The sequence below is a fragment of the Callithrix jacchus genome, chromosome 8 (assembly GCF_049354715.1).
Source record: "Callithrix jacchus isolate 240 chromosome 8, calJac240_pri, whole genome shotgun sequence".
NCBI classification, from domain to species: domain Eukaryota; kingdom Metazoa; phylum Chordata; class Mammalia; order Primates; family Cebidae; genus Callithrix; species Callithrix jacchus.
Genome location: NC_133509.1, coordinates 125,121,005 through 125,148,664, shown reverse-complemented (window position 1 = coordinate 125,148,664; position 27,660 = coordinate 125,121,005). Strand labels below are relative to the sequence as shown.

Below are 27,660 nucleotides of genomic sequence, written 5' to 3'. Positions count from 1 at the left end.
TGAGACAAGGTCTTACTCTGTTGCCCAGGCTGGAGTACAGTGGTAGGCTCCGCTCATTGCAACCTCTGCCTCCCAGGTTCAAGCTGTTCTACCTCAGCCTTCTCAGTAGCTGGGATTACAGGCATGATTCCAGCTAATTTTTGTATTTTTAGTAGAGATGGGTTTGTCAGCCATGTCAGCCAAACTGGTCTCAAACTCTTGACCTCAGGTGATCTGCCTGCCTCGGCCTCCCAAAGTGCTGGGATTATAGGCATGAGCCACCACACCCGGCCAGCATCTTGTTGGTTGAGTTCCTCAGATGGTTTGGATGAGATTCAGTTCCTGGGTTCGTGTGAGGGAAGAAGCCTCTCTGTGAAGTCTCCGGTCCCACTTCCCTCTGGGAGACTGGCCTTGGCTGAATCACACACTCACCTGGGGACCCATCATGGCAGTTCTGCTCCTCCATTAGCTGTTTTCTTAGGTTCCCAGCAAAGATGCAGTTGGTGCCCTGAGATGCTCCCAGTCCGCCTGAGGGGACATTTACCTGGCCACAGTCCTGTGGGGTGGCAGACACAGTACCATGGGAACGCAAGCAAAGAAGAGTCGCTCCCTGTGTTATGTTTCATCCTGACTTAGGAATTTCATAAGGGGTCTCAGTTGTCAGTTTAGAAGGTGAGGAAGGAGGACCAGGAGACCCAGATAGCACCCATGAGCTCTTCCCCCCCTCGAGACTCTGCGCCAGTCATAGGGCAAAGATACACACAAGGCCATGTCTCAGAATATGGAATCATGGACGGAAGCCACACGTGGTCATCACCAAGCTTTCACTTGGCGTCGAGCCCTTCCATACCTCTGGACAGTGAGGGCATCTCCGGTGCCAAGGGAGGCCAGCTAGCTGCCTGCCCGGATTTGTTGGGTTCCAGGATTAGCTGTGCATGGTTGAGACAGTACAGTCATAAAGTTTTTCTTTTTTCTTTCAGAAAGGACAAAAGGCTTATATTTTGTCAGTATCCTGAGAGAGGACATTGACATATGTTGGGATGGGAAGGAAGGGCAGCGCTCAGTGGCTCTTTGGTTATAAATTGAGAGGCTCAGCCTCAGAACTGGAGGCTCACACCAGGGAGGATCGCAGGAGTCCTCTGAGCCTCACAGCTGGCCCTGTGGGTGGCACTTGCAGAGGCTGGAGGCAGCCTGGGCCTTGCCTGAAGCAAGGTTGTCAAGCTCCAGTTCCTGTGACTCTGGGAGTTAACTGAGAAGCACCGGCCATGGAGTTCCGGCCACTTGGGAGATCGAGGTGGGAGGATTGCTTGAGCTCAGGAGTTCAAGGCCAGCTTAGGTAACATAGACCCTGAAAAAAAATCAAGCAAACAAAAACAAATTGAAAAGGGAGTGAGGACATCCTTGGTAGATGGAGTTCCTGAGAAGTAAATCGGAGTCCCTAGATGCCATTGTTCGGGTTTCTGGGTTAGGCTGGTCAGCAGTCCTCACTGGTCCTGGCCTGGATGCTGCACCCCGGCCACCTGGCTGGGCAGGGCCAGCATCCCCTAGAACGTTCTTCTGAGGGATGGGAGCCTGAAGGAGAGGGGTGGAAACACAGACTTCATCTCCACAGCCTGCCTGTGCCACACTCCTGGTGGCACAGCCTGCTGCCTGTGGAGCTGCCCGTGTGGGCTGCAATTCCCTGGAGGGGCCTGAGAGGGGCTGTCGGAGGCCTCAAGCTGGGTCTCCTTCCACACTGGGCTGGGAAGGAGGTCCTGTGGCTGACTTGGGATGGAGGGTTTTACATCTAGAGAGAACATGTGCTGAGCATCCACATGGTGGTGCTGAGATTGCCGATGCAACTTGCCCCGTTAGGAAGGTTGCTGATCACAGTCCTGGCTGTCTTGTTTCTCTAAAAGATAGTTTTCAGAAAATGGCAAGTATTAAAGCAGGTATCTTCTGTTTTCCCTAAGTATTGCAGAAGAACTTTTCTCTATTTGAATAAGGTCTTTGGCCTCATCTCACTGACACACTCCTTGGTTTAAGCACTAACGCCAAGACGTGACAGCCCACAGCAGAGGAGGAGACAGAAGACTAAAAAGCCGGACACGATCAGGCCTGACACTCCGGGGCCGTTCATGGGGGGAAAGTGACCCCCACACAGCAGTGGCTTCAGAGAGCCCTCCCTGGTACCTGGCCCTACCCACGGCCACCGTGAGGGTGCCAGGGCCTCCGCACAGGCAGGCTTACTGCAGCCGAGGGGTAGTGCACGCCAGTCCAGGGGTGTTCGTGTAGCCTGGGCCTCTCTGCCAACTAATCATTTTTGTATTTTCTCCCCTCACCTCAGGTTTCCTTAGGAAATAAAGAAAGAAGCAAAGGTGTATTCTACAAAGCACTTCAGAATTGTCCGTGGGCAAAGGTAAGTGTTAACGCCATGGTGTCTTCAGCTTCCTGAAGACTCCCTGCCACGTCTCTGCCCAGCTACTGTCTTCCCGGCCTGCCCCCATGGCATCGGGGATGCTCGGCTCATGGACGCCATATACTGTCCCAAGGTACATCCAGAGCCTTTTCCTGGTGAAATGTCCCTGTGGAGGCAGAGCCTGGCCCTCCCTGGGGCCAGTGCTTCATGCAAGTGTTGCTGTGGGTAGCTGGTTTCCCAGCGTTTGCTTAGAGATCAGCCCAGATGCCGAAAGAGTTGGGATCATGTCTCAGCCCAGCTGTGAGAGCCCAGGTCAGGTGACACTCAGAAGTCAAACTGAGGGTGACGGCCAGCCAGTCCTGGCCCGCCTTGTGAAAGAGAAGGTCTCACTTGGAGTTTGCTCGCTTTCGCTCTGGAGTTCAGTGTCCTTCCTGAGCATGCCCAGTGCGGCCTGAGTTAGAAAAGTCTGAGCCGAGGGGAGCGCGGGCTGTGGAGGTGACAGGAGGAACCTGCCCTTTCTTCCTGAGCACCTCCATGCTGACAGGAAGGGCGGGCTGAGCAGGGTGGCCTTCCTGCCTGCCCCTAGGTGTTGTACCTGGATGCCGTGGAGTACTTCCCCGAGGAGATGCAGGAGGTCCTGGATCTGATGACCGAGAAGGAGCTCCGGGTGCGCCTGCCACTGGAGGAGCTGGAGCTGCTGCTGGAGGATTAGAGCCGCGGGGAATAGACCGTGCCTATGAGGCCAAGTCGCCCACCTGGCAGAGCCAGGCGGCATGAGCGGAGAATGTGTGCGTTAGAGACCTCAGCTTTTGAAATGTTCTTTCTCAATATTAATAATGTGTCTGGGCTGGCAGCCTCTCACATCTGGCACACTTTTGGGGTGTGAAAATGACACAAAAGCTGTTTACATATTATATATGTGTATGTGTGTATATATGTACATAGCCAGGGAGTCATGCCAAGTGGTCATTAAACCGATGATGATTGAGGTGTGGCCACGCCCTTGCTCATTCTCTCCCTGTGCGCAGCCAGCACTGGCCCCCGCAGGGTGATGTGTCCCCTCGGCTGGCGTCATGGTGGCCCTGCCAGGCCCTCTCTGAGATAAAGGTTTGGTTTGTCAGCACTAGGATGTCTTCCCCAGGCTGGTGAGCAGATTTTGCTTGTCTTCAGAGCCGCAGTTAACGCTTGGGTTCTGGCCTGCATGTAGTGTGTGGAAAGTTCCTAGTCATTCCTAATGCACTCTGGAGGCAACTCCTCCATCTGGAGCTGGAGGGGCAGCATGCCCTGGGGCTGCTGAGCAACTCGGGCCTGACCATATGGAGTCAGAACCCGCTCTTCAGCAGGGTCGAGGCCACTGGAGTGTGGAAGGCTGCCTGGGGCAGTGGCAGCCTCTGTGGGAAAACTGCTCCCAAGCCACCTCAGAGCCAAGCATGCTGTCCCGCCGGCTCCGGGCCTGCCTGCAGGAGGGGCCCGACATGCTGGTGCAGCAACACTGCTTATGCTGTGATGGCCGACGCTGGTTCTGGCGTACTTTCCGAGGGCTGTGAGCAGAGTGAAGTGTCCACATCCATTTTTCAGACTTGCTCTGCCTCTGAAGAGATTTTTAGTGCTGAATCATTTTCACTATTAACATATGGCTGGGAGGAATGGTTTTCTCATCTTCCCTGAGCTCTGAAGTGTTGAGGGAGGTCAGGAGGCACCTCTCTGCTGTGTTCCCAGGAGGAGGAGGCAGCTGTAAGGCCAGCAGCCCTGGTAGCTACTACCTGCAAGGTACACATGTCATTTTGTATTGGAAAAGTGAAGACGTGCTTGCTGCAGAGGGAGTGATGGGAGAGTTCACCTCCGATGGTTCCACTGAGGAAGGGCTCCACAGAGCCAGCGGGTTTTCTGCAGGCAAATGGGGCAATCCCTGTCCGGCTCGCCAGTGCAGGAAGCCAGGGAAGAAAAATTGCTCTGGGAATTCTGTTGTTTCACAAGCAGTTCACCCCTGCATTCCCAGTGCTTGGCACCGCAGGCCTCGGTGACCCGCTGCTGAAATAGTCATTTCAGCATGTTGGTCAATAAGCAAACTGGAGAAGCAGCTGGGGTGGCTGCAGTGCAGCCACTGTGCCGACACGCGCTAGGGCCTGGCGTTTGCTTTAGCTTCTTTTGTAGGACTGACATAAGGGAGACTGTCCCTCTAGAGGAAAAGACTCAGCTATTACCAGTGAGGAAAAGGCAGTACTGATGTGCTGGGTTTTTTGTTTTTTTGTTTTTTAATCTCAAACTTACGGAAAAGGTGCAAGTGCATTACAAAGAATTTTCTTTCCTGAACCATTTGAGAGTCAGTTGCTGACAGTCTCCTGCCTGCCCGTGATGCAGACATGGAACAGGAAGTCAGCACGGACGCAGTCCTCCCAGCTGGCCCTCCGGCCCCGGTCACGTCCCCTAGGAAAAGGCTCCAGTTCAGGATCATGAGCTGCATTTGGTTGTCATCTCTTCGGTCTCCTGACTGGAAGCTTTTTTGACTTTAAGGTCGTGGACACTTTTGAAGTGTCTGAATTTGAAGAATGTTCCTCAGTTTGCCTGGTGTTTGTTCATGACTGGATTCAGGCTAAGCATCTTTGGCAGGAGTGTGACAGCAGTGACACCCTTGGGTGGCACCTTCTTTAAAGGTGCCCATCACTGATGTGCATTTTGACCACTTGATGATGATGGTGTCCGCTGTGCTTCTCCTGTGTAACTTTCCAATGGAAGTGTTTTGTGGGGGACTCTCAAAATCCGTAAACACCCCTCCCTCAGCTAACTTCCAGATCAATTCCTATGTATTGGTATGTGTGTAGTTCCCTGAAGGGCTATACTGTATTCCATTGATAGTTAACTGTTTGGATGCTCAGACTGTTCCAGATTTGGCAGTGGGAGCCCCTTCACACAGGCTTCTGTGTCCTCTGAACATGTCCTTCTCATTCCTTGAGCATGCCTTTGCTTTCTGGCAAAACAGACTTTGGGTTCATCTTGTCCTTTCCCTGCCTGGTCCTGGAATCAGCCCTCGCTCCTTTTAGTGGAGAATACTTAGAAGCAAAGGTCTGGGTCTTGCATTCCCAGTGGACAGAGGTTGTTCTCATTTTTGTCCTTTCTGTATTTAACTCCTCAGAGAAACCTGGCTTCCACCGTCCCGTTTATCACCTCCTTGACCGTCTCCATACATAAGCAGCCTCCCTCCGCTGCTACCATCCTGTTCCTGCAGATGCCTCCCTCACCCACTTGGGCTCTCATACTGCACATCAGGCTGCCCACACTGACTCCCTGCATCGGACCACCCCAGCCCTGCATGCACACCCCACACGGATGCTAGCCTCACCTTGCCCATGCTGAGTCCTTGTGCTGTGGTGCCCCTCAACAGGACAGCTCCACACCCTGCTTGGACTGATGCCCAGCCTCTCCATGAGTACCCTGCCCTCACCCTGCACTGGGCCACACCCCATCATGTGTGATGTCCCCCTAAAGATGGCCACACCCTAAGCCCTGGAACCTGTGAATATTCCATAGCAAAAGGAACTTTGCAGATAAAAATTAAGATAGTAAACTTTAAAACTGGGAGTTAAAATTAAGATAAACTTTAAAATTGGGAGATTACCCTGGATTATTTGCGTGGGTCCAATGTAATCACAAGGGTCTGTAAGAGTAGAAAAGGCAGGAAGAAGGGCCAGTTGGAGAGAGGGACTGAGCCTGCTGCTGCTGGCACATGAGGGGCTGCAAGCCGGGAGGGAGAGTGTCCTTCATACACTGGCAAAGGCCTCCGCTGGCAGCCAGCAAGGAAATGCTGACTTCGGCCCCACAACTCCAAGAAACTAAATTCTGACAACCCTCAGCAAGAAAATGGATTCTCCCTTAGAAGCCACCAGAAAGAACAGTCCTGCCAACAGCTTGACTTTAGCCTGGAGACACTGTGTTGGACTTCTGACCTGTAGAACCGAGATAAAATTGTGCTTTTTTTTTTTTTTTTTTAAAGACGGAGTCTGCTCTGTCGCCCAGGCTGGAGTGCAGTGGCATGATCTCAGCTCATTGCAACCTCTGGCTTCTGAGTTCAAGCCATTTTCCTGCCTCAGCCTCCCAAGTAGCTGGGACTACAGGTGTGTACCACCACCCCCAGGTAATTTTTTTGTATTTTTAGTAGAGACTATGTTTCACCATATTGGCCAGGATGGTCTTGATCTCTTGACCACATGATTTACACGCCTTGGCCTCCCAAAGTGCTGGGATTACAGGGGTGAGCCACCGCGACTGGCCAAATTGTGCTGTTTTTTAAAAAAGCCTGCAGTAACTTGTTACGGTGTTAACAGAAAATTAATATACCCTCCTGACTCAGTGTAGGCCCCTACGACTCAAGCCAGGCCACCTGTCAAGGGAATACTTACCTTGATCTGCCCCACTTAATAGCTTTAGGCCTGATTTGTTCAGAAAGGAAAGAGAAATGAAGGAATACATGGAAAAAGGGAAGAGGAAGTTCTGACATATTTCTGAACACCTTGAAAGGGATGAGGTTTCTGAGCCCAAGAACAAGGGCTTTCAGGATATCTCTAGGAATCCTTAGTCTCTTGGGAACACCAGTAGTTATTTTCTGCCCTCAGAGTGCTAAGAAAACCCACATGGTCCACAGAACTTCCAAAAAGTAAAGCTGTTCTTCCATCTTTTTGGAAGCACCAGACACACTAACTCAGCCTTTATTATTTGAACAATGAAGGGATATCCCTGGCTCTGTTGTTGTGATCAGTTCTCCCCCACCCCAGAATTACTGGTGAACGCCAGCTCTGGGGTGTGATGCGGGGAACACATAGTGAGGTCCACACTCCTTGTGACCGCAGCCTAAAGTTCCTGCCCGGAGACTTCCCTGCAGCTAGGTGCACCCACATGCTGCTGCCAGTGTTTGTGAAAGAGCACGCTTTATTGAGAAGCAGACTGCTGCACAATGTCTGACAGACGAAGGCCACCCAGTGGGCACTTACACATCGTACTCCAAAAGACACAGGATGTTTTGCTAATAAAAACCAATGGGAACAGGGATTCCTCTGGGCAACTCCCCCAACCTCATCCCTTTTAGGGATGGAAAAATCTCCCATTTTCCTGATGGCAGCTGTGGTTCACTAGAGATAGAGCCCCTCAGGGGTACCTTCCTGTTTCTTATAAAGAACATTTTCTTTAGATTTTTTGAAGTCTTCATTTGTTACTTTCATTCTACGTTCTCTTAAGGCCATCAGACCAGCTTCTGTACAGATTGCCTGTAAGAAAGAACAGTGTGTTCAGAAAGTGAAATACTTTTTATTCTAACAAGGAATTCAGGAAAAGCTATTCTGGGGCCAGGCACGGTGGCTCACGCATGTAATCCCAGCACTTTGGGAGGCCAAGGTGGACAGATCGCTTGAGGTCAAGAGTTTGAGACCAGCCTGGCCAACATGGTGAAACCCTGTCTCTACTAAAAATACAAAAAATTAGCTGGGTGCAGTGGCAGGAGCCTGTAATCCCAGCTACTTGGGAAGCTGAGGCAGGAGAATCGCTTGAACTGGGGAGGCGGAGATCATGAACTTGCAGTGAGCGGAGATCATGCCACTGCACTCCAGCCTGGGCAACAAGAGCAAAACTCCATCTCAAAAAAGCTATTCCGAAAGAAACATGAGACACCCAGAATGAACACAAATTGCTTATGTAGGAAACATTTGGTTTTTTTTTTTTTTAAAGTTTGAAGCATCCTATTTTCTGAAAGGATGTGAAGTGGCTTAAACTGGGAGTTACTGTAACTAAGAAGACTGGCCCAAGGATCAGGGCTGTGGGTTCCAGTTTTGGCTCAGGTTATAACAAGCTACGTGGCTTGGCAAGTCAGTAAATTCTTATGGAACCACTTTCTTTAAAGAGAATAATATTCCTAGGAAATAAATGAAATCATGCCCTGAAACTTAGAGGCAATTGAGAGTATCTATTTCATTTACCTGTAGTCATGAAAGAACATGTATTCTGGTTAGATACTGTAAGTGGCAGTATCTACACTACAGAATACTACAGAGTACAGCGTTTATTCCAATCTATTAATTTCTCAGTAATTACTTGCCCAAAGTAAAAGAAAACAATGACAATATCCCATGTTACATGATTTCGTTTTAGGTCTCATCTGTTTAGAAAGGAAAGAGAAATGAAGGAAATAGAGGACAGCAAATGGACATGTTACATGGGTTATTGTCATTGTTTTCTTTTACTTTTGGAAGTAAGTACTGTGGCAAAGTCACAATCCTGGCACAGAAGTTTGTTTGGTTATGGCCATCAGATCATTTAATTAAAATGGTTCAGGTGAAAAGTTTTGTGTATAGAAAGATAAAAAGCAGGCAGGGCGCGTGGCTCACGCCTATAATCCCAGCACTTTGGTGGGAGGCCAAGGCGGGCAAAACATGAGGTCAGGAGTTCGAGACCAGCCTGGCCAACAATGTGAAACCTTGTCTCTACTAAAAGTAAAAAAATAGCTGGGTGTGGTGGCACGCACCTATAGTCCCAGCTACTCAGGAGGCTGAAACAGAAAAATCACTTGAACCTGGGAGGCAGAGGTTGCAGTAAGCCAACATTGCGCCACTGCACTCCAGCCTGGTGACAGAGTGAGACTCCGTCTCAAAAGGAGAGAAGGCAAATAGGTAAAATGTTAACTATTGGCAAATCACTGTGCTATTATTGCAAATTTTCTGAGGGCTTGAAAATTTTCAAAAGTTTATCTTAAAATTTTTCAGGCCAGGCATGGTGGCTCATGCCTATAATCCCAGCACTGTGGGAGGCCAAGGCGGGTGGATCATGAGGTCAAGAGATTGAACCATCCTGGTCAACAAGGTGAAACCCCGTCTCTACTAAAAATATAAAAAATTAGCTACTCAGGAGGCTGAGGTAGGAGAATTGCTTGAACTCAGGAGGCGGAGGTTGTTGTGAGCCGAGATTGCACCATTGCACTCCAGCCTGGAGCAAAACTCCAACTCAAAAAAATTTAATAAGTTTTTATCTTAAATTTTCAATGTTATCTTAAAAATAAAATTTTAAGATCTTTCAGTTTTTAAAAAAGAAGATAGATTTTACTCACCAACGGAGACATTAACCTAGTTCTCTAGAACTCTGCCAGTGATCTGTGGGCTCAGAGCAGGTGCTGGCTTGGAAAGGCCTGTGCTGTCCCTACCTAACCATGGCACTCATGCCCCATGAAAACCCAGCTCTTCCCAGGGAAAGCAGATTCAACTCTTATTCAACACTGCCAGGCCTTGCTGTAAATTCTTGTCATCTGGGAAGAAATATCCTAACTCATGTACATTTGTCATAAAACCAAGAGGTATAATCTGGTACAACCTTCCAGAACACAAATTGGGACACAAATATAATGGGTGCTCGATCCCCACTCTGCAGCTCTGGGGAGAGTTCTCCCAGGATACACTCTTCCCCTGACCTGGGACTGAGTGGCTACATACGACACACCTTGAGAAAGTCACCTGGGCCTATGGAGGAGGCAGCTTTGTACCAGTGACTCAGCCTTGTGGTTACAGGTGAGTTAGGGTCATTTACTGCATAAAATGATGCATTAAAAATGACTTCAAATAAGCACATATACCATTTGGATGTAATGGTAAACCAATATGATGATTAAAATACAGACACCCACCTGTCCAGGCCAACCACCATGCCAAGAGCACATATAGACTCTTTCCTGACTGATGGCCACATTCCCAGAAATGAGCTGAACACGGTTAGGCTCTCACCTTGATGTCAGCACCAGAGAGGTCATCTTTAGCCATGATCAAGTCGTCCAGGGTTACATCATCAGCCAGCGTCATCCTGCTTGTGTGAATCTGAAAGATGCGCTTCTTAGTCTTTTCATCAGGCAGGGGGAACTCGATCTTCCTGTCAATGCGGCCTGCAGGTACAAAAAGTTTTTAAGTCACACCACCACCCAGACCCAGGCTCTGCCATGGCTCAGAAAGAGGCCTCAGCCCATCTCCCATGTGAAGTTTCAGTCAGATGGTATTCTGTGAGAAGGATGCCCAAATTTTAAAAAATGAACATACATTTTTGTAGTTTGTAAATTTCTACATTGGAATTCTCTTCATTTAAAAGAAACCCTCTCTGCTTTGGTACCTTCAGAGATAAATGAAAGGAGCAATTCCTGAACGGCATATTCAGTGAAAAAGGACAGACTTATCTTGTTAAAAACATTACAAAAGATAGCAAACAAATCACTGTTTCTTCTGATGCTACCTGAATGTAAAAAGAACAAATCCCACTATCACAAGAATTATTTCTTCCAGAAAAAGCAAATTCTTGAAGCTAAAGAGGGAATATAACCGAAAATAAAAGATCAAGACGTAAGAGTGGAATTCAAAGGGCTGAAGTGCACAGACTATCTCAGGCTCTCTCATCTCAACGAGACCTATTTTTGGTAAATTATCCTAAGTTTCACTGCAGTATTTGTTTTTTTTATGTATCATTTTATAGTCCTCCCAAAACACACTTAAACACAAATACATAAACACATTAATTCCCCATGATGAAACAAAAGCAAATTTAACCTGGTCTGATAAGTGCTGGATCCAAAGTTTCTATTCGGTTTGTGGCCATGATAACTTTCACATCTCCCCTAGAATCAAATCCATCCAACTGGTTCAACAGTTCCAACATTGTTCGCTGAATTTCTCTCTCACCACCAGAATTTGAGTCATATCTTTGGGAAAAAAGGGAAGGAATGAAGACCAAACTCATTGCCTGCTAAAGAGGAATTAGAGCAAAGACCTCATTATATGACAAAACACCTTAACAGACATTCCTGTTTCAACTCACATGGCACTCCCTCAATTATTCTCGGAAAAAAGTAAATTCAGCACCCCTTGCCATGGTCTGAATGTATTTCCCCAAATTTGTGTGTTGAAATTTAATCCCTACTGGGTGGTTATTAAGAGATGAGACCTTCTGGAAAGGGAGAAAGGCATGAGACACAGCCTTAGACAGCATGTGTTCTTATCAAAAGGGATAAGGGCCTTCCTTATACGACATGTATTCCTTATAAAAAGGCTGCAAGGAACTAGCATAGGCCCTTTTTGCCCCCTGAGCATTTGTCCCCTCTGCAGAACAGGTGCCATCTTGGAAGCAGAGAGCAGCCCCCACCAGACATCAATGCCAGTGCCTTGATCTTGGAATTCCTGGCCTCCAGAACTGTGGGAAATAAATTTCTATTCTTTATACAAAATACCGGTCCTAAGGTATTTTGTTACAGCAGCCCAAATGGACTAAGAGACTCCTCATCAGCCAAGTTACAGATCACACATTTTCATGGCAGTTTCTGTGCCTGAAATTGGATCATTAATTGTTTCTATGTTTGGCATCTGATCCCTACAACTTGACTGTAAGCTCCTGCAGTGCAGGGACTATTGTGCTCACAACTGTGTCCCTGGAATCGATGGTCCTGGCTCAGGGCGGGTGCTCAAGACATGATTATTCACAACTGACCAATCTCCAGACGTTCACAGTTCCTGGACAGTTGCTACCTGGCACCTGGGAGAGCAGAGCCTAAAGCATCCACAGAAGGCCACGCACGGCAGGAACCGTGGCCACAGGAAGAGCCCTGAGATCGTTAATTCTCAAGAGAAGAACTAGGCGGTGCTGTCATTCAACAAGGCAAAATAAGTAAGAAAAATCTACCTTTTAGTCCCAATGGCGTCAATTTCATCAATAAACACGATGGATGGTGCATGTTCTTCAGCAACTCGAAACAGTTCCCGTACGAGTTTGGGCCCATCACCTAGGTACTTCTGAATAAGTTCAGAGCCAACCACTCTCAAGAAAGTGGCTGAGGTTTGGTTTGCTACTGCCTTGGCTAACAAGGTTTTACCTATTTTAGATGAAAAAAGGAAAAAGACACCTCAAGTGCTGTTTTAACTTAAAAACTCATAGCATTACCACCTTAAATGGACACCAGAAACAGGTGGGTCCCCATGCTGAAAAGGCATGCCACCAATTCAGATGTCGAGGCATTCCGTTCTCTTAAGTAGATAAGGGGAAACTTGGAGACATCTCCTAACATGTCTGGATTATCCTAAGCTACTTTACTAAACTCATCATGATGCATGAGAAAATGCTTTTTTTACTTGGCTATTTTCAAACCTTGACCCAGTTTCCCCTGAAGAACTGCAAACTATAATTACCTGTATGAATAATTTCTCTGTACCAGCAATGAAATAAATCTCATTTTTTCCTCTGGTTGAGCCTTTCTTGGGCTCCTTCAAAGTTGCATACATTAACCTGATCCATCCAACTCAGGGTTGGAGAGCCAAACTAAACTCCTACGAAACCATTAGTGCTGGAAAAAAAGGTCTGGGAATCCTAGCTTTGGTCCTAAGGAGACATGAGAGCTTCCAAGGGAAGTTCCTCCCACTGATCTCAGGGAAGAGCTCAAACATCATTTCCAATACTGCTCTACTCGTTGATATTTCTCTTTCAGGTCAAAAACAAGAGTCAGCAAAGAGTGTCCCAACTTGAGAATTTTTGAGTTGGAAGGCCTGGGTCCCTTTGATGGTCAGAGAGGATCTTGGCAAGGGCTGGGTAGGTGCCTCAGGATACAGAGGTAGTTAGGGGCGGATCTGGCAGCCTGAGGCCAGCACGGGAGGAGCGTGGAATCAGCTAGCTGGTGAGTGACAGGGAAGACTTCCCAGAACTGGGATGGCTGACACAAAGCTAAGCTTTGCCACATGTGGCAATGATGTTCCTTTTGGTCAGACCAGCAGAGTAGTAGATGAGAAGGCTGGACTGCTCCCTGAAAGCATCAATGAGGGAAGGTGAACAGAAAACAAACAGGACCTTTTCAGCGGATAGGCTCTTACAGTGCAGAAGCAGCCAAGTCTAGCTACTGTCAGTGGAATCACTGAACAAACTGCCCACTCCTCTGATGGACCCGTCTGTCCAGACCTGCCTCCCAGCCCTGTACTGTGACCACGTTAGTACTGGAGCCCCATAGGAAGCCTGTGTTCCAGCTCCAGCCCTGTTACTAGCTCAACTCCCAGAGGGGCCTTGGGCTAGTCACTGGCTGCTCTGAACATAATTTCCTAAGCTATAAGATGAGCTGTAGGAAAGAGATCTCTTCTAGCTCTCAGCCTCTGGGTACAGGTGTCTCCCAGTCTCTCCATCGTGGGCACCCCTCAGCACGGATCCTCTTAGAACACTGTCAGTTCTCTCAAATGACTGTGCTTCCTCTGGAATTTGCACAGCAGTGAACTTCTAAGTCCTGAGCTATACCAAATGAATCTGATATAACAGAAGAGAACTTTTTTTTGGAGGCAGTCTCACTCCGTCATGCAAGCTGGAGTGCAGTGGCACAATCTCAGCTCACTGCAACCTCTGCCTCCCAGGTTCATGTGGTTTTCCTGCCTCAGTCTGCCAGGAAGCTGGGACTACAGATGTGCACTACCACATCTGGCTAATTTTTGGATTTTTAGTAGAGATGGGATTTCACCGTTGGCCAGGCTGGTCTTGAACCCCTGGCCTCAAGTCATCCACCCACCTCAACCTCCCAAAGTGCTGGGATTACAGGCATGAGCCACCATGCTCAGAATAGAGCTTTTAAAGTAGTATTTCTCCACTATGGCTCCAAGGCTTGATCGTACTCCAGATGAAAAGATCAAAATCTATGGGGATGGGGCCAGGTATCAGTTTTTTGTTTTTTGTTTTTTTTTTTAAGACACAGTCTCACGCTGTTGCCCAGGCTGGAATGCAGTGGTGTGATCACGGCTCACTGAAGCCTTGATCTCCAGGGCTCAAGTGATCCTCCCACCTCAGCCTCTAGGACAGCTAGGACTACAGGCCTGCACCACTAAGCCCAGCTAATTTTTTATAGAGACAGGGTTTCACCAAGCTGCTCAAGTTTTATTTTTATTTTATTTTATGTGTGTATTTTTAAAGCTCCCAAGCTGATTCCCATGTGCAGACAAGGTTGAGCAGCCCTGTTTTAAACTGAGGAATTGTGGTATCCTCACTTAACAGTTCAGTAATTATAACTAGCCAATGTTGCTGCTCAAGAGACCAGCTGGGTGCCTGGAAAGTGTCAAAAACAGAGCCTACCTGTGCCAGGTGGACCATAGAGAATGACCCCCTTAGGAGGCTTTATACCCATCTCTTCATAATATTCAGGGTGGGTGAGAGGAAGCTCCACAGATTCCTATGAAAAATACTCAGTATAAATGAACGGCTTTACTGAAATTATTGGCAGATTTATTAATTGGCAACACAAGAATATCTTGCTTTCAACAAAAAATAGGTAGAGATCTCAATTACTCTTCTTAGAGGCAATGTGCTTGCTTTCTATTAGCAGCAAAGACAAATTGAAAATGACACCTGCCCTACTTGAGTTCCCCGCACCCACTCTATTTTCCTAATCGCACCCCATTTCCCTTTTACTTCCTACTAGAAGTCAGCCTTGAGCTCTTCTTGAGCAAGACAGACTAAGAAAGCTAAAATTCACCCTTTTCAATTAAACTACAGATAGGACTGGGAAAGAATTCCTGATGGCTATTCCCACCTAGGGATATTATTACTATTTCTCAGCTGCCTCAGAGGTCCCTGGCAGAGATCTGTGATGGCTCAGAATGACTTCCCTATGAAAGAACATGCAGAGATCCCACAGCCATCCTCAAGTGACCATATCCCCTGCAACCCCCATGGCCACTGAAGGCACTGGGATTATGCTCCAGACCTCACCGCTGTCTAAATGGGTGCAAGTACACATGCTATCTCCACAAAGCACTGGAGGTTTCCAGATAAAAACAACTGAAGTCAACACAATTAGAAACATACATATTCACACAGACAATTCATTCAACACTACATATAAAAAGTATGAAGCTGCAGCTGCTGCAGGAACTATCACACAATTGTTAGGTTATTTCTATTACCTAACTCAGTATTAATAAATACAAAAATACCACAACTGGCAAGCTCTGACTCAGCTTACTGGTTTGATTAATAAACAAGCAAACAAACATATAAAATAACTCCAGAGTACCCTAAATGGGACACCAGAAACCGAAACTCAAAAAAACCCAGAGATGGTTGCCAATCATACCTTAATTTCCTGAATTTGGTTGTCTAAGCCCCCAATATCGGCATAGGTCTCCTGGGGGGCCTTTTCTACCTTCATCACTGTGACCAGGGGATCTGTGTCATCCATCAGCACCCCTATAACAGCATGCACCTAACAGGAAACATCACGGTTTAACACAGGAATGCGGGGTTCACTGGATCTGTTTACAGCAAAGCAATGCCGATCACGGCATATTTCTCCTCAGGAGTGCTTTGGTGATCTTCCATGGGACAGGAAGACCGATCTATGCGAAAAAAGAAAGCACTCCCGTGGGCTTTAGAGACATCACCTCACCTTGTGGTTGAGCAGGACTGAGCAGCCAGGTTCCAGCAGATCCTTGTCTACAAATGACAGAATGCTGACGTAGTGTTCTGAGCCCACAGATGTAGACACGATGGCATGATTGTCATCGATGATCTCTTCCAAGGTTCCTACTGACATCGGGGTGCCCCTCAGATCATCCACTTTTGATCTTTCCTCCTATATATGAAAATACCAAGGAAAAAAAGCAGACTTATTGTGTAACGAGAAGACTGAAAGAAAGAAAGAAAAAAAAGCAGACTAGACCCAAAAGTAGATGACCCTGATAGTTCGCTAGATTTACAAAGCAGCTGATGCTTGTGAAAGGTAGCTAATAATGCTTCCTAAAAGCCTGGACAAGTTCAACTACTTGAATTTCGTTTATTTGTTGACAGTTTTAGGTTCTAAATAGAATTCAATTTGTAACAAAGAAAATTACAGTAACTTTTCAACTTACCTCTTGCTTTTCTTCTAATGGTTTCATTTGTTCCTGATTTCTAATGAATTCTTCCTCCATGAGAAGGTAGTCTTTAATTCTCTCTAATTTCAGTAATTTTAACCGGCATTGAGTGTGAGGTGTCACTGAAATTAAAATATAAAGTTTTATTATATGTGGAGCCTGAGGTTTGCAAGCAAGGAAAACTAAGATTTTAAAATAAGCTTGTTTTTGTTGGAGAGAACTTCAGAAAAATTCAGTTTGGTAATCCTAAGTAAGCAGGTGCCAAAATGGAAAGGGGAGTTTGGCTGTTATATAATCAAGTCTTTGAAAATGGGGATGGGGCTTATAACCAAAGAGCTAGCCCCAAATCACATACACTGACTGAATAGTTTGTATATTTAAAGAAGAAAAAAGCTACCGACCAATGAGATACCTGGGTCTGGTTTATTTTTTCCTATAGGTACTAATAAAAAGCTACATATGTTGCTCAGTCAGTATACACTGTTGCATGTGGCTGTATACATGTCCATCTATTTGTAGAATTCTGAAGTATCAGGGATATTAACCCTCTTTATCACATATATGGCAAATATTTTTTCCATATATTATTGTTTCTTTTGGTTTTGTTTTTAATAAGTCTCAGGCCAGTATCATTTTTATAGAGAAATATGTCAACCTTTTCCCTTATGGTTTCTGGATTTTCCCACTTACTTCAAAAACGTTCTTCTTCCCTCAGGTAAATTTCTGAATTTTCATTTATTTATTTTCACATGTATACCTGTAATCCATTTGGCAAGACCTCAGAATCTAATTTCATTTTCTTTGGACAAAAATTTTTGAAATGTCCCTTATATTAAATAACCCATCCTATTCCCCACAGACCTGAAGTGGTACATTCAGTGTATATTAAATATCCCTGTAACATGACTGTTTTTGAACTTCCTACTCTGTTCTGGTGGCCTGTCTCTTTCTGTACCAACACCATACTGATTCATGATGGTAGACTAATGGCTGGTTTTACTATCTGATACTCTTCAATTAACTGAACAACATTTTAAAAAGTAGTTTAAATTACTTCTTAGTTTTTCCTTCTAAGCAGGGAGGAGTATATTTAGATGAGGGTTTGGGGAGGTATTTGAGCTGAAGCCTGAGGGATGATGAGAAGCAGGCAGCCATGAAAAGAAAACATTTTAAGCAGAGGGATGAGTAAGGGCAAAGGCCCTGATACATACAAAAGGCAAAGAAACATATGGCAGGCAGTGTGACCAATGAGCAAGGGGGAGTGGCAGGGCTCAGGTTAGAGGTGTGCTGGGTCGGGTTACCTGGTTTGAATTTTACTCTATGTTCAGCAGGAAGCCACTGAAATTTTATTCTAACTTCAGGCATTGCATGATCTGAATTTCAGTACAGTGGCATTTCATTTCATGAAATAAATATGAACCTGAGTTACTGAAGTTCAACCTGGGTTCTGTAATTTACAATGATACGTTCATTGTATTTTTATTTATTTATTTATTTTGCAACAGAGTCTCCCTTTGTCACCCAGGCTGGAGGGCAGTGGCACAATCTTGGCCCACTGCAACCACCGCCTCCTGGGTTCAAGCAATTCTCCTGCCTTAGCCCCCCGGGTTAAAACTATACTTTTAATCCACTAGAGAAGCCAGTTAAATAAAAACAGTGACATTTCTTAAAGTGAGACACAGTCATATAATACTGTATTTTAAAACAAAAGTTAACCTGTATGCCAACCTAGAGGAATGCCACACTCAAGAGTTAGGTGGAACTGATTCACCAAGCCAGAGCTTCAGCTGCCCCTCTACTTCCTGTTTCCCCTTCCATACTCTAAGCTACATGCACAGAGACGGTTCCTCCTAAGAACTGGAAACATGGCAAGGAGGAACCATGTCATTACCCAGTGGCAATTTGCTGGCAGCATCTGGTCCCTTTGTTTTCTTCTTCTTTTTCCCCACTCTAGTTGGTACAGGAGGTTCATATTTCTTTTTCTTGTCCTTGAGATTTTAGAACAGCAGGGAAAAAAAAATCACATGAAAATCACATTCAAACAAATTTATTTCTGTACCACATCATGTATTTTCAGGTGCCACAATTTTCCTTATCTTTTAGGCTGTAATTAAAAACCTGACTTGTTTCACATTCCTGGAATTGTAATAAGTAAATATGATTATAATAAGTAAATGTAATCTTTTTACCATACAGGTAAGTGACAATGAGTTGTATTATTCCAATAAGGTATAGAGCATTAAGAATTAAATAATATGCCAAAAGTTTACATAACCTGAACTTCACCCCTCAGGACACCAAAATGATAGGCAATTTAATACTTCTCTAATGTCATTGCTTTTACATACTTAAATAAGTAACTCATAAACACCTATGTGATGGTTAGGTCAATAACCTTTTCTAAGCATGAAAAGCGTATTTATTGTTATCTGTACGACAGGCTAGTTTAAAAACAATTGGATCATTCTGCTTTTTAAAATGTATGAATCCCCACAGAAGTTCTCAGCCGAGACCTATGACATTTCCCACACTTTGCTTCTACCACAGTACAGATGTGGCTTATTTACCTTGTCATCCTTCTTGCCACCTCCAGGGCCATGACCACCACTCTGACTTTGACCCTCGGGAAGAAAAATCAGACACAGATGTAAATTCAGAATATGATCACTTCAAAAGAACGCCTTCATACTGTCCTGTGAGTCTATAACATGAACATTTCCCCCTCATTTTAACATTTCTGAACCCAAGATATAATAGTTGCAATCAATGTGTGCATTTAGTGTCACAGAATTTCTTTTTCCCTGAAAAGATGTTTAGTAGATTACTGGTGTACCTGGCAATTGATTGCATCTTAGACTCAAGAACAACTCTACTGAGAAGTAGATATAACTAAAGAGGCCGAGAGTCTTAAGATCACCCCCTCTTGAGGGGAAAATAAGGAGCTTCACTCTAGTTACCCAGGCTGGAGTGCAATGGCACGATCTCGGCTCACTACAACTCCGCCTCCCGGGTTCAAGCAATTCTCCTGCCTCAGCTTCCCGAGTAGCTGGGATTACAGGCAAGGGCCACCATGCCTGACTAATTTTGTATTTTTAGTAGAGACAGGGTTTCTCCATGTTGGTTGGGTTGGTCTTGAACTCCCAACCTCAGGCAATCCGTCCACCTCGACCTCCCAAAGTGCTGGGATTACATGTGTGAGCCACCGAGCTTGGCAGCTTCACATTTTTTGATAGAAAACTACCAGACTGAAGCTATCAAGAATATATTCCATAAAATATATGGCTATAAAAGCTAAGTCATTTTACACTCAAAAATCATGTATCAACCATTTACCCCTTACTTAGATCACACCGAGATCCAGAAGACTTTCCTTCCAATAGCACTTTATCTAATTCCTACCCATAAAGCCTAGGGGCTTTCGTGCAGGTCTTCTCAATCTGAAAAGCTGTATCACCTTAAGGAGGTGCTTCACTCTTGTTGCCCAGGCTGGAGTGCAGTGGTGCGATCATTGAGGTGTGAAGACCCTAGTGTATTAATAAACTCAGTAGGATTCCTGATTTTGAGAGACCCTTCAGTTACAGGACAATGCTTAACACAGCAATGTCTCAGAAATAGTGGCATTTCAAATATGAAGATGAGTAAACTTACTAATTAGAAGGGCCCACTTAGCTCCCTCAAATCAGCTCCACACAGGCACCTCTAAATTAATACACCAACTCTTCTTCATCTCTTAGGCATTTTACATGTTTCTCAGTCTCAAATAACAAGTACACCAATTACTGAACCCCTCCTATATGCCAAGCAGTGTCCTAAACGTTCTCCGAGTATTAGCCCACTTAATTCTTACAAACACCATGACATCGGTACTATCATTACCCCCTCATTTGCAGATAAGAAGACCAAGGCCCAGAGAGGTTAAATGACTTGCCTGTTGTCACAAAGCCTGTAAGAGACAGAGCCAGGAATCACACTCAGGTTTGCTGGCTGAATGCCAAAACCTGGGCGTTTCTCTACTGCCCTAGAAAAAACTGATGGGTCTGTGTTCCAGCACAGCCACTTACTGTGTTTCCGTTTCTTCCTTACCAAAATGAGGACAATAGTAATTACCTCGAGGGAACTGTTGTAATAAATGAGAATATGCTGGAAAAATACCTGGCACATGCTTAGAATACTACCCCGAAACCCGTATAAGACCTCTATGAGATCTGGCCTTCTTGCTGTTCATGATACAGGTTAAACATTCCCATCTCAGGTCCTTTGCGCTTGTTCTATCTTCCGCCTGGACCACATTTCCCTCAGACATCAGCAAAGGTTACTCCTTCAATTTCGGTCTGCTCAAATTTCACCTCCTCAGAGCAACCTTCATGGACACTATCAAAAACAGTTACCCCTCCATGCTATCCCTTTCTGTACAACAACCATACAACAATGACTACCCCACCCCTGACATCATATTACATATTTCTGATTATTGTCTGCCTCCTGCTCTAGAATGTAAGCACCATGAAGGCAGGGACTTCATCAATCCTGCTCACTCCCTGTATCCTCAGTGTCTAGAACAGAAGCTAGTCAAAAGTTAAACAATAACAAAACATCAGATGCTCAGTAAATGCTTGTTTAATGAATTGATGAATAAATGCTGTTTTTATTTTTACTACTGCACCACGGGCCCTTGCTGTCTGAGCTCCGCCTATCATAACAGCATTATTGAGGCCTCCTTCAAATGCCCCCAGCTCCGAAAGGCCTTCCACGACTCCGCTCTCCCCTCCTCAGGTGAAATGAATCCCACCCTCTTCTCCAGCACCCTTCACCTGCCCGACTCAAAAAGCATTTGTCCAGGTGACTCGAGGAGGCGCCCCCGAAACGCCGATCAGCAAAGCCTTGGTCCGCGGAGCAGCAAAGCCAGCGATCTGACTTGTCCTGCCGCCCCACAGGATCACGCGGGGGACCCTCTCTCTGCCCCAAGCCCCGGACAAGGCCCGCAGGTCGGCCCCGGCCCGCGGTGGACCTGAGCATCAGGAAGCTCTCTCCGGGAGCATCTACGCGCCGAGAAGACCAGGCCGGGAGAAGGAGAAGAGAGCAGTCCGAGTTCCTCGGACAGCCGCCTAGTTCTCTCGCCTCAGGTCGCTGGGACCCCATCGCACCGCGACCACCAGCGGAAAGAAACCCTTAGTCACTCACCATCTTGCCTTGGCCGCTGTAGCTGCCGCTGCCGGAAGCTCTTCCACCTTTGTGGCCAGCCAGAGACGGAAGTCGTTAGGGACGCTACGGAAGCCGATAGGAACCAAATTCTGCGCTGACGAAATCGTGCTTCAAGGGCTTGTGCCGGCAGACTGGGCTTGTGCGGGCGGACTGGGGCAACGCAGTAATTTATAAGCATGATGTGAACTTTATAAATATTTTACTTGAAAGAAATTTTGAATACCCCTTAAGAGGCGGTTGTCAACAACTTAAGACAATGACCCCGACTGTCAAAGAACTAGGACAATCGTGAAAATATAAAATATTTAAATTAGGCAAAATGTATAACTGGGAAGAACTTTATTGTTCTAAAAAGTGGGATGACATTTGGAACTGGGAGGTTGACATATACATTTGCGCAAATATGTCAGTTATTATTCAGCTTCTGAAATTAACCCGCACATCTGGGAGTATTTGTGTGTAATGAGTCATCTAAACCTGTCTTTTTCTGATGACCTGTGACTTGTGATGATGCCAAGTGTCTTAAATTCCTCCTCTTGAAGCTGGTTGATAAAGTTCATCATTTGTTACATCCTCCAGGACATCAGAAAAATGGTAAGCATCCCTTCTGTTTCTGAAAATTCCATTAACAAGTGCTCAAAATGCTGCATCTTGCTGAACTGGAGAGATGGATTTTTTTTTCTGCTCCAGATTCATTTAGGCATTTTGTGAAATACTAGAAATATTTCCCTTATGAACACAAAACAGGTACACTTCTTCCCTTTCGTCATCACTAGAACACAGTAATAGAAAGTCTTAGCACTGTCTGGCAGGGCACGGTGACTCACGCCTGTAATCCCAGCACTTTGGGAGGCCAAGGCAGGTGGATCACCTGAGGTCAGGAGTTCAAAACCAGCCTGGCCAACATGGTGAAACCCCGTCTCTACTAAAAATACAGAAAATTAGGCATGGTGGCGCTTGCCTGTAATCCCAGCTACTCGGGAGGCTGAGGCAGGAGAATTGCTTGAACCTGGGAGGTGGAGGTTGCAGTGAGCTGAGATCGCACCATTGCACTCCAGCCTGGGCAACAAGAGTGAAATTCCATCTAATAAAGAAAGAAAGTCTTAACACTGTCGACCTCTATTAACAAATCTGGCATTTAGTGCACATGACATGAAATCACACTATAGGATAGGGGCAAGATGACTATCCCCTCACACATGCTGAAAGCAATGCCAGGCCAGCATTGTATGGAAGGTCTAGGCAATCTGTGTATAACCTGAGAATGTATGGGGTTCCTGAGATGGTGACATATGCAAGGAAATATAGGCTGATGACTGAAACTTAAGACTTTGATTCTGGAGTACATGCTAATGGAGGATAATGCACAGCAACTCTGTTCCTCTCTCTCTCTCTCTCTCTCTCTTTTATAAGACAGAGTCTCATTGACCAGGCTGGCATGCAGTGGCATGATCTTGCTCACTGCAACCTTTGCTTCCCAGGTTCAAGAGATTCTCCTGCCTCAGCCTCTCAAGTACCTGGAATTACAGGCACCCGCTACCACACCCAGCTAATTTTTTGTATTTATAGTAGAGATGAGGGTTCACCATGTTGGCCAGGCTGGTCTCGAGCTCTTGACCTCAAGTGATCTGCTGACCTCAGCCTCCCAAAGTGCTTGGATTACAGGTGTGAGCCACCACGCCCAGCCCCTGTTCATCTCTTTTGCCCATTGCTGACTCTCTCAATCCTCCACCCCTGGTTGGGAGCCATCTCTGCAATTCTCCCTCTTTTCCACTTGCAACTTCCAACCTCCCCAAGTGCTGAACGCTCCAAGCAGTCTTTCTAATCCTCTCCCTGCTTTCTCTTAGCTGTCCATGATGTAGATAAACTTAACTTTTCTGCTTACTTTAATTTTATCTACATTTTGCCTATTTCTTGTATTCCCCTGAGAGAGGGAACATAGGAACTGACAGAATCAGGGAGTATCCTTCTCCCTTAGAAAGGGGAAGTGGGGCTAGAGAGAGTGGAAGATGAGAGTCACGTTACTTTTGTTATGGAGTTGTGTACATATTAATACATATGCTTGTGTCTGAGTGTGTGTGCATCTGTTTTCCTCTCTGTTCCCCTGTAGCCCCACTGTTAACGCGTATTTTTACATGGTTGTCCTACAGATGTCTAACACTGACTTAGCATCTTCCCTTAGGTGCACCTTCACATATGTTCTGTCCTGGTTGAAGACACCATTCTGAAAGCCAACCCAGAAGCCTCCCCATCTCCCTCACTCATCCCCAGCCGGCTCAGTAGTCAAGTCTTGTCACTTGACCTCTGCTATATTTCAACATCCATCTCTCCTATTGATGCCCGGTACTTCTATTTTTTTTTTTTTTTTTTTGAGATGAAGTCTCACTCTTTTCCCCCAGGCTGGAGTGCAATGGCATGATCTCAGCTCACTGCAACCTCCGCCTCCCGGGTTCAAGCTATTCTCCTGCCTCAGCCTCCTTAGTAGCTGAGATTACAGGCACGCACCACCGTGCCTACCTAATTTTTGTATTTTCACCATGTTGGTCAGACTGGTCTCGAACTCCTGACCTCAGGTGTTCCGCCCGCCTCAGCCTCCCAAAGTGCTGGGATTACAGGCGTGAGCCACCACATCCAGCTGCCTGATTCTTCTTTATCTCACATCAAGATTCATTTAGCAAATAATTTCTGGGCACTTAAATGCTCCAGGTTTCTTCCCTGGGCCTGGGGACACTGCAGTGAACAATCAGACAAAAATCCTTTCCCAACCAGGCACAGTGGCTCACGCCTGTAATCCCAGCACTTTGGGAGGCTGAGGTGGGTGGATCCCTTGAAGTCAGGAGTTCGACACCAGCCTGGCCAACATTGTGAAACCCCCATCTCTACTAAAAATACAAAAAGTAGCCAGGCATGGTGGCAGTCACCTGTAATCCCAGCTACTTGGGAGGCTGAGGCATGAGAATCTCTTGAACCTGGGAGGCGAAGGTTGCAGTGAGCAAGATCATGCCACTGCACTCCAGCCTGGGTGACAGAGCAAGACTCTGTCAAAAAAATTCAATAAAATTAAAAAAGATAAAATATTCTTTCCCTAATGCATTTTACAGTAAACAAGTAAATAATAAAATATATACCATTGTGTATTTATAGTATGCCACATAGTGGTAATGTCACAGGAAAATTAATGCTAAGGAAAAATGCCTAGGATTAGCAGCATGCAGCAGTGGTGGGGTGATTTTAACTTTAAATCAGATCATACTTGAGCAAAAGCACGTAAGGCATGAGAAAGTAAGCCATTCAGATGTCTGGTGGAAGAGCTTTCTAGGCAGAGGGAACAGCCAGCACAGAGGTCCTGCAGTAGAAGCTGTAGAGGATGGAGATTCAAGACACCACGTAGTGAAGAAGTCAGAAACAGGTACATAACTCCCGAGGAAGCTCAGTGGTTAGAGACGAGTCAATATAACCCAGTAATGAAGACAGCAGCCAGCGTTGGCATCAGACTTTCCTACTGTGGCTGTAAGAAGTGACCATAATGCCGGGCGCAGTGGCTCACGCCTGTAATTACAGCACTTTTGGAGGCTGAGGCGGGCAGATCACCTGAGGTCAGGAGTTCGAGACCAGGCTGGCTAACATGGTGAAACCCCATTTCTACTCAAAATACAAAAAGTTAGCTGGGCATGGTGGCACATGCCTGTAATCTCAGCCACTCGGGAGGCTGAGGGAGGAGAATTGCTTGAACCTGGGAGACGGAGGTTGCGGTGAGCCGAGGTCGCACCATTGCATTCCAGCTTGGGCAACAAGAACAAAACTCAGTCTCAAAAAAAAAAGTGATCATAAAGTAAGCAGAAAAGTCTATCTACAGAATGAACAACTAAGAGAAAGCGGAGAGAAGATTAGAAAGACTACTTGGAGCGCTCAGCACTTGGGGAGGTTGGAAATTGTAAGTGAAAAAGAGGGAGAGTTGTCAAGATGACTGTCAAACGGGTGGGGAGGATTGAGAGGGTCAGCCATAGGGGCAAAAGAGATGAACGGGGCTGGGCGCAGTGGCTCATGCCTGGAGTCTCAGCACTCTGGGAGACCCAGACAGGTGGATCACCTGGGATCAGGAGTTTGAGACCAGCCTGACCAATATGATGAAACCTCATCTCTACTAAAAATACAAAACTTAGCCAGGTGTGATGGCACGCACCTGTAGTCCCAGCTACTCCGGAGGCTGAGGCAGGAGAATCGCTTGAACCCAGGAGACGGGGGTTCCAGTCACTGCACTCCAGCCTGGGTGAAAAGAGCAAGATTCTGTCTCAAAACCAAAAAAAAGGTGTTACAGCACTTCAAAGTGATGTGGGGTCAGAAAGCAGGAGTACAAGGCAGCTAACAGAATAGTGTTTCCAGGAGGTAACCGGGAGGGTGCCCCCTTGCATCTGGATCTAACTGTTGACTGGCACTATGTTTCTGAGTTAATACTCCTAGAGCATTCCTACTTATTTCATGTACAAAGAGGGAAAAAGGAAGGCTGTCACTGGGGTGGCCTAGAGCAGGTGCTTGGGTGAGAGTCTGGCTTCTCCGTGGACGATACCTTTTAGTTTGTAACTAGTGGTAGGTGGGTAACAGCTGCCTACTTGGTATAGTCTTATGTGTAAATGTAGAGCACCTGTGTATTAATAAGAATCACCTGTCAAAGAGCAAATAACTACGTGGATGACTCTCTGCTCGAGGCCTTCAGTCTGGATCGCTGTCATCCCCGCAGGCTCTCAGGCTATTGGTCCCCAGGATAGATCCACTTTGTTGGATCTGGGTATCTGCCTCACAAATACCTTTAGCGCAGCCCGGGTAGGGGGCTCCCGACCGAGCTGGTCCTTGGTATCTATGGATTGGTTTTCCCCCTCTTCCCAGTGAATTGGGTCCAGCTGGGTCTGTTTTAGTGTTTTTATATAGGGGTTGCACCATGAAGGAGTAGTTTGAAATCCAACTCCTTCAATAGCCTGTTAGCCCTAAGGATATTCTTAATTGCTTTTTAGTTTTGGGCGTGGGAAATATCATAACAGCAGAGATTCTCTAAGGGTTTATTAATATCGACCTTGGGGAAATCATGTCCCAAATATTTAACTTGGGGAAGGCAAAATTGTAATTTATCTTTTGATACTTTGTGTCCCTTAAAAGCAAGCTGTTTTAATAGGTGGACAGTACCTTCTCTGCGTTTTTGTAGGGAGGATGAACACAGTGACAAATCATTCACATACTGAACTAGAATAGATTCATTTGGAAATTCAGTGCCATCTAAATCAGCCTTTAGGATTTGAGAAAAAATAAGTAGGACTTTAGGGAGAGCATTAGGACAAATACCTAATCATGCAGGGCTTAAAACCTAGATGATGGGTTGGTAGGTGCAGCAAACCACCATGGTACATGTATACCTGTGTAACAAACCTGCACATTCTGCACACTTATCCTGGAACTTAAAAAAATTAAAAAGGAGGCCAGGTGTGGTGGCTCACGCCTGTAATCCCTGCATTTTAGGAGGCCAAGGCAATGGATCACCTGAGCTCAGGAGTTCAAGACCAGCCTGGCCAACATGGCTGAACCCCATCTCTTCCAAAAATACAAAAATTAGCTGGGTGTGGTGGCGGGCACCTGTAATCCCAGCTATTCTGGAGGCTGAGGCAAGATAATCACTTGAACTCGGGACATGGAGGTTGCAGTGAGCCCAGATCATGCCACTGCACTCCAGCCTGGGTGACAGAGCAAGATTCTGTCTTGGAAAAAAAAAAAAAGAAAAGTAGGACTTTCACATGGGGTAAGATTGTCCCATGTGTACTGGTGATTTTCCCAAGTGAAAGCAAACAGATACTGGCTGTTTTGCTCTACGAGTCTGCTGGAAAATGCACTCCCTAAGTCAGTAACAGGGAAGTGGCTAGTGGTGATAGGAATTTTGGACAGTAAGGTGTGGGGGTAGGAACAACAGCCTGCCTGGGCATTATTATTTTATTTACAGCTCTTAGGTCTTGAACAAATCTCCAGCCTTTCCCATTTGCCTTTTTTTTTTGAGATGGAGTCTTACTCTGTCGCCCAGGCTGGAGTGCAGTGGCATGATTTCAGCTCACTGCCAACTCTGTGTCCTAGGTTCAAGTGATTCTCCTGCCTCAGCCTCCCAAGTAGCTGGGATTACAAGTGCTTGCCACCATGCCTGGCTAATTTTGTATTTTTCATAGAGAT

General features: G+C 46.0%; 2 protein-coding genes across 7 annotated transcripts in view; one reads left to right on the top strand and one right to left on the bottom strand.

Moving 5' to 3' along the window:
* Positions 1 to 3,365, top strand: part of NRDE2 (NRDE-2, necessary for RNA interference, domain containing) — a 48,598-nt gene extending 45,233 nt beyond the window's left edge. For all 5 annotated transcript variants that reach the window (XR_013521466.1, XM_078335608.1, XM_054240275.2 and 2 more), the window contains 2 exons: positions 2,306 to 2,377; positions 2,964 to 3,365. Coding sequence is in view for 4 of the 5 variants with exons in the window: in XM_078335608.1 (XP_078191734.1) it covers positions 2,306 to 2,377; positions 2,964 to 3,089 (198 nt within the window). In the remaining variant the exon portion in view is untranslated. The remainder of the gene's footprint in view (positions 1 to 2,305; positions 2,378 to 2,963) is intronic.
* A 3,917-nt stretch (positions 3,366 to 7,282) lies between these two features.
* PSMC1 (proteasome 26S subunit, ATPase 1) lies at positions 7,283 to 21,483 on the bottom strand. 2 transcript variants are annotated; one of them, XM_078335609.1, is made up of 12 exons: positions 21,436 to 21,483; positions 20,131 to 20,197; positions 18,822 to 18,875; positions 18,146 to 18,242; positions 16,252 to 16,376; positions 15,789 to 15,974; positions 15,477 to 15,605; positions 14,477 to 14,573; positions 12,065 to 12,254; positions 10,939 to 11,090; positions 10,132 to 10,286; positions 7,283 to 7,635 (listed from the first exon to the last, which is right to left on the bottom strand). In XM_078335609.1, exons 5-12 carry the CDS (start codon positions 16,309 to 16,311, stop codon positions 7,501 to 7,503), a joined length of 1,104 nt encoding a protein of 367 aa, XP_078191735.1. In that variant the 5' UTR covers positions 16,312 to 16,376; positions 18,146 to 18,242; positions 18,822 to 18,875; positions 20,131 to 20,197; positions 21,436 to 21,483; the 3' UTR covers positions 7,283 to 7,500. The 2 variants fall into 2 exon arrangements, with proteins under 2 accessions (XP_078191735.1, XP_002754239.1); XM_002754193.7 differs by lacking the exon at positions 20,131 to 20,197.
* Between the last annotated feature and the right edge of the window lie 6,177 nt (positions 21,484 to 27,660).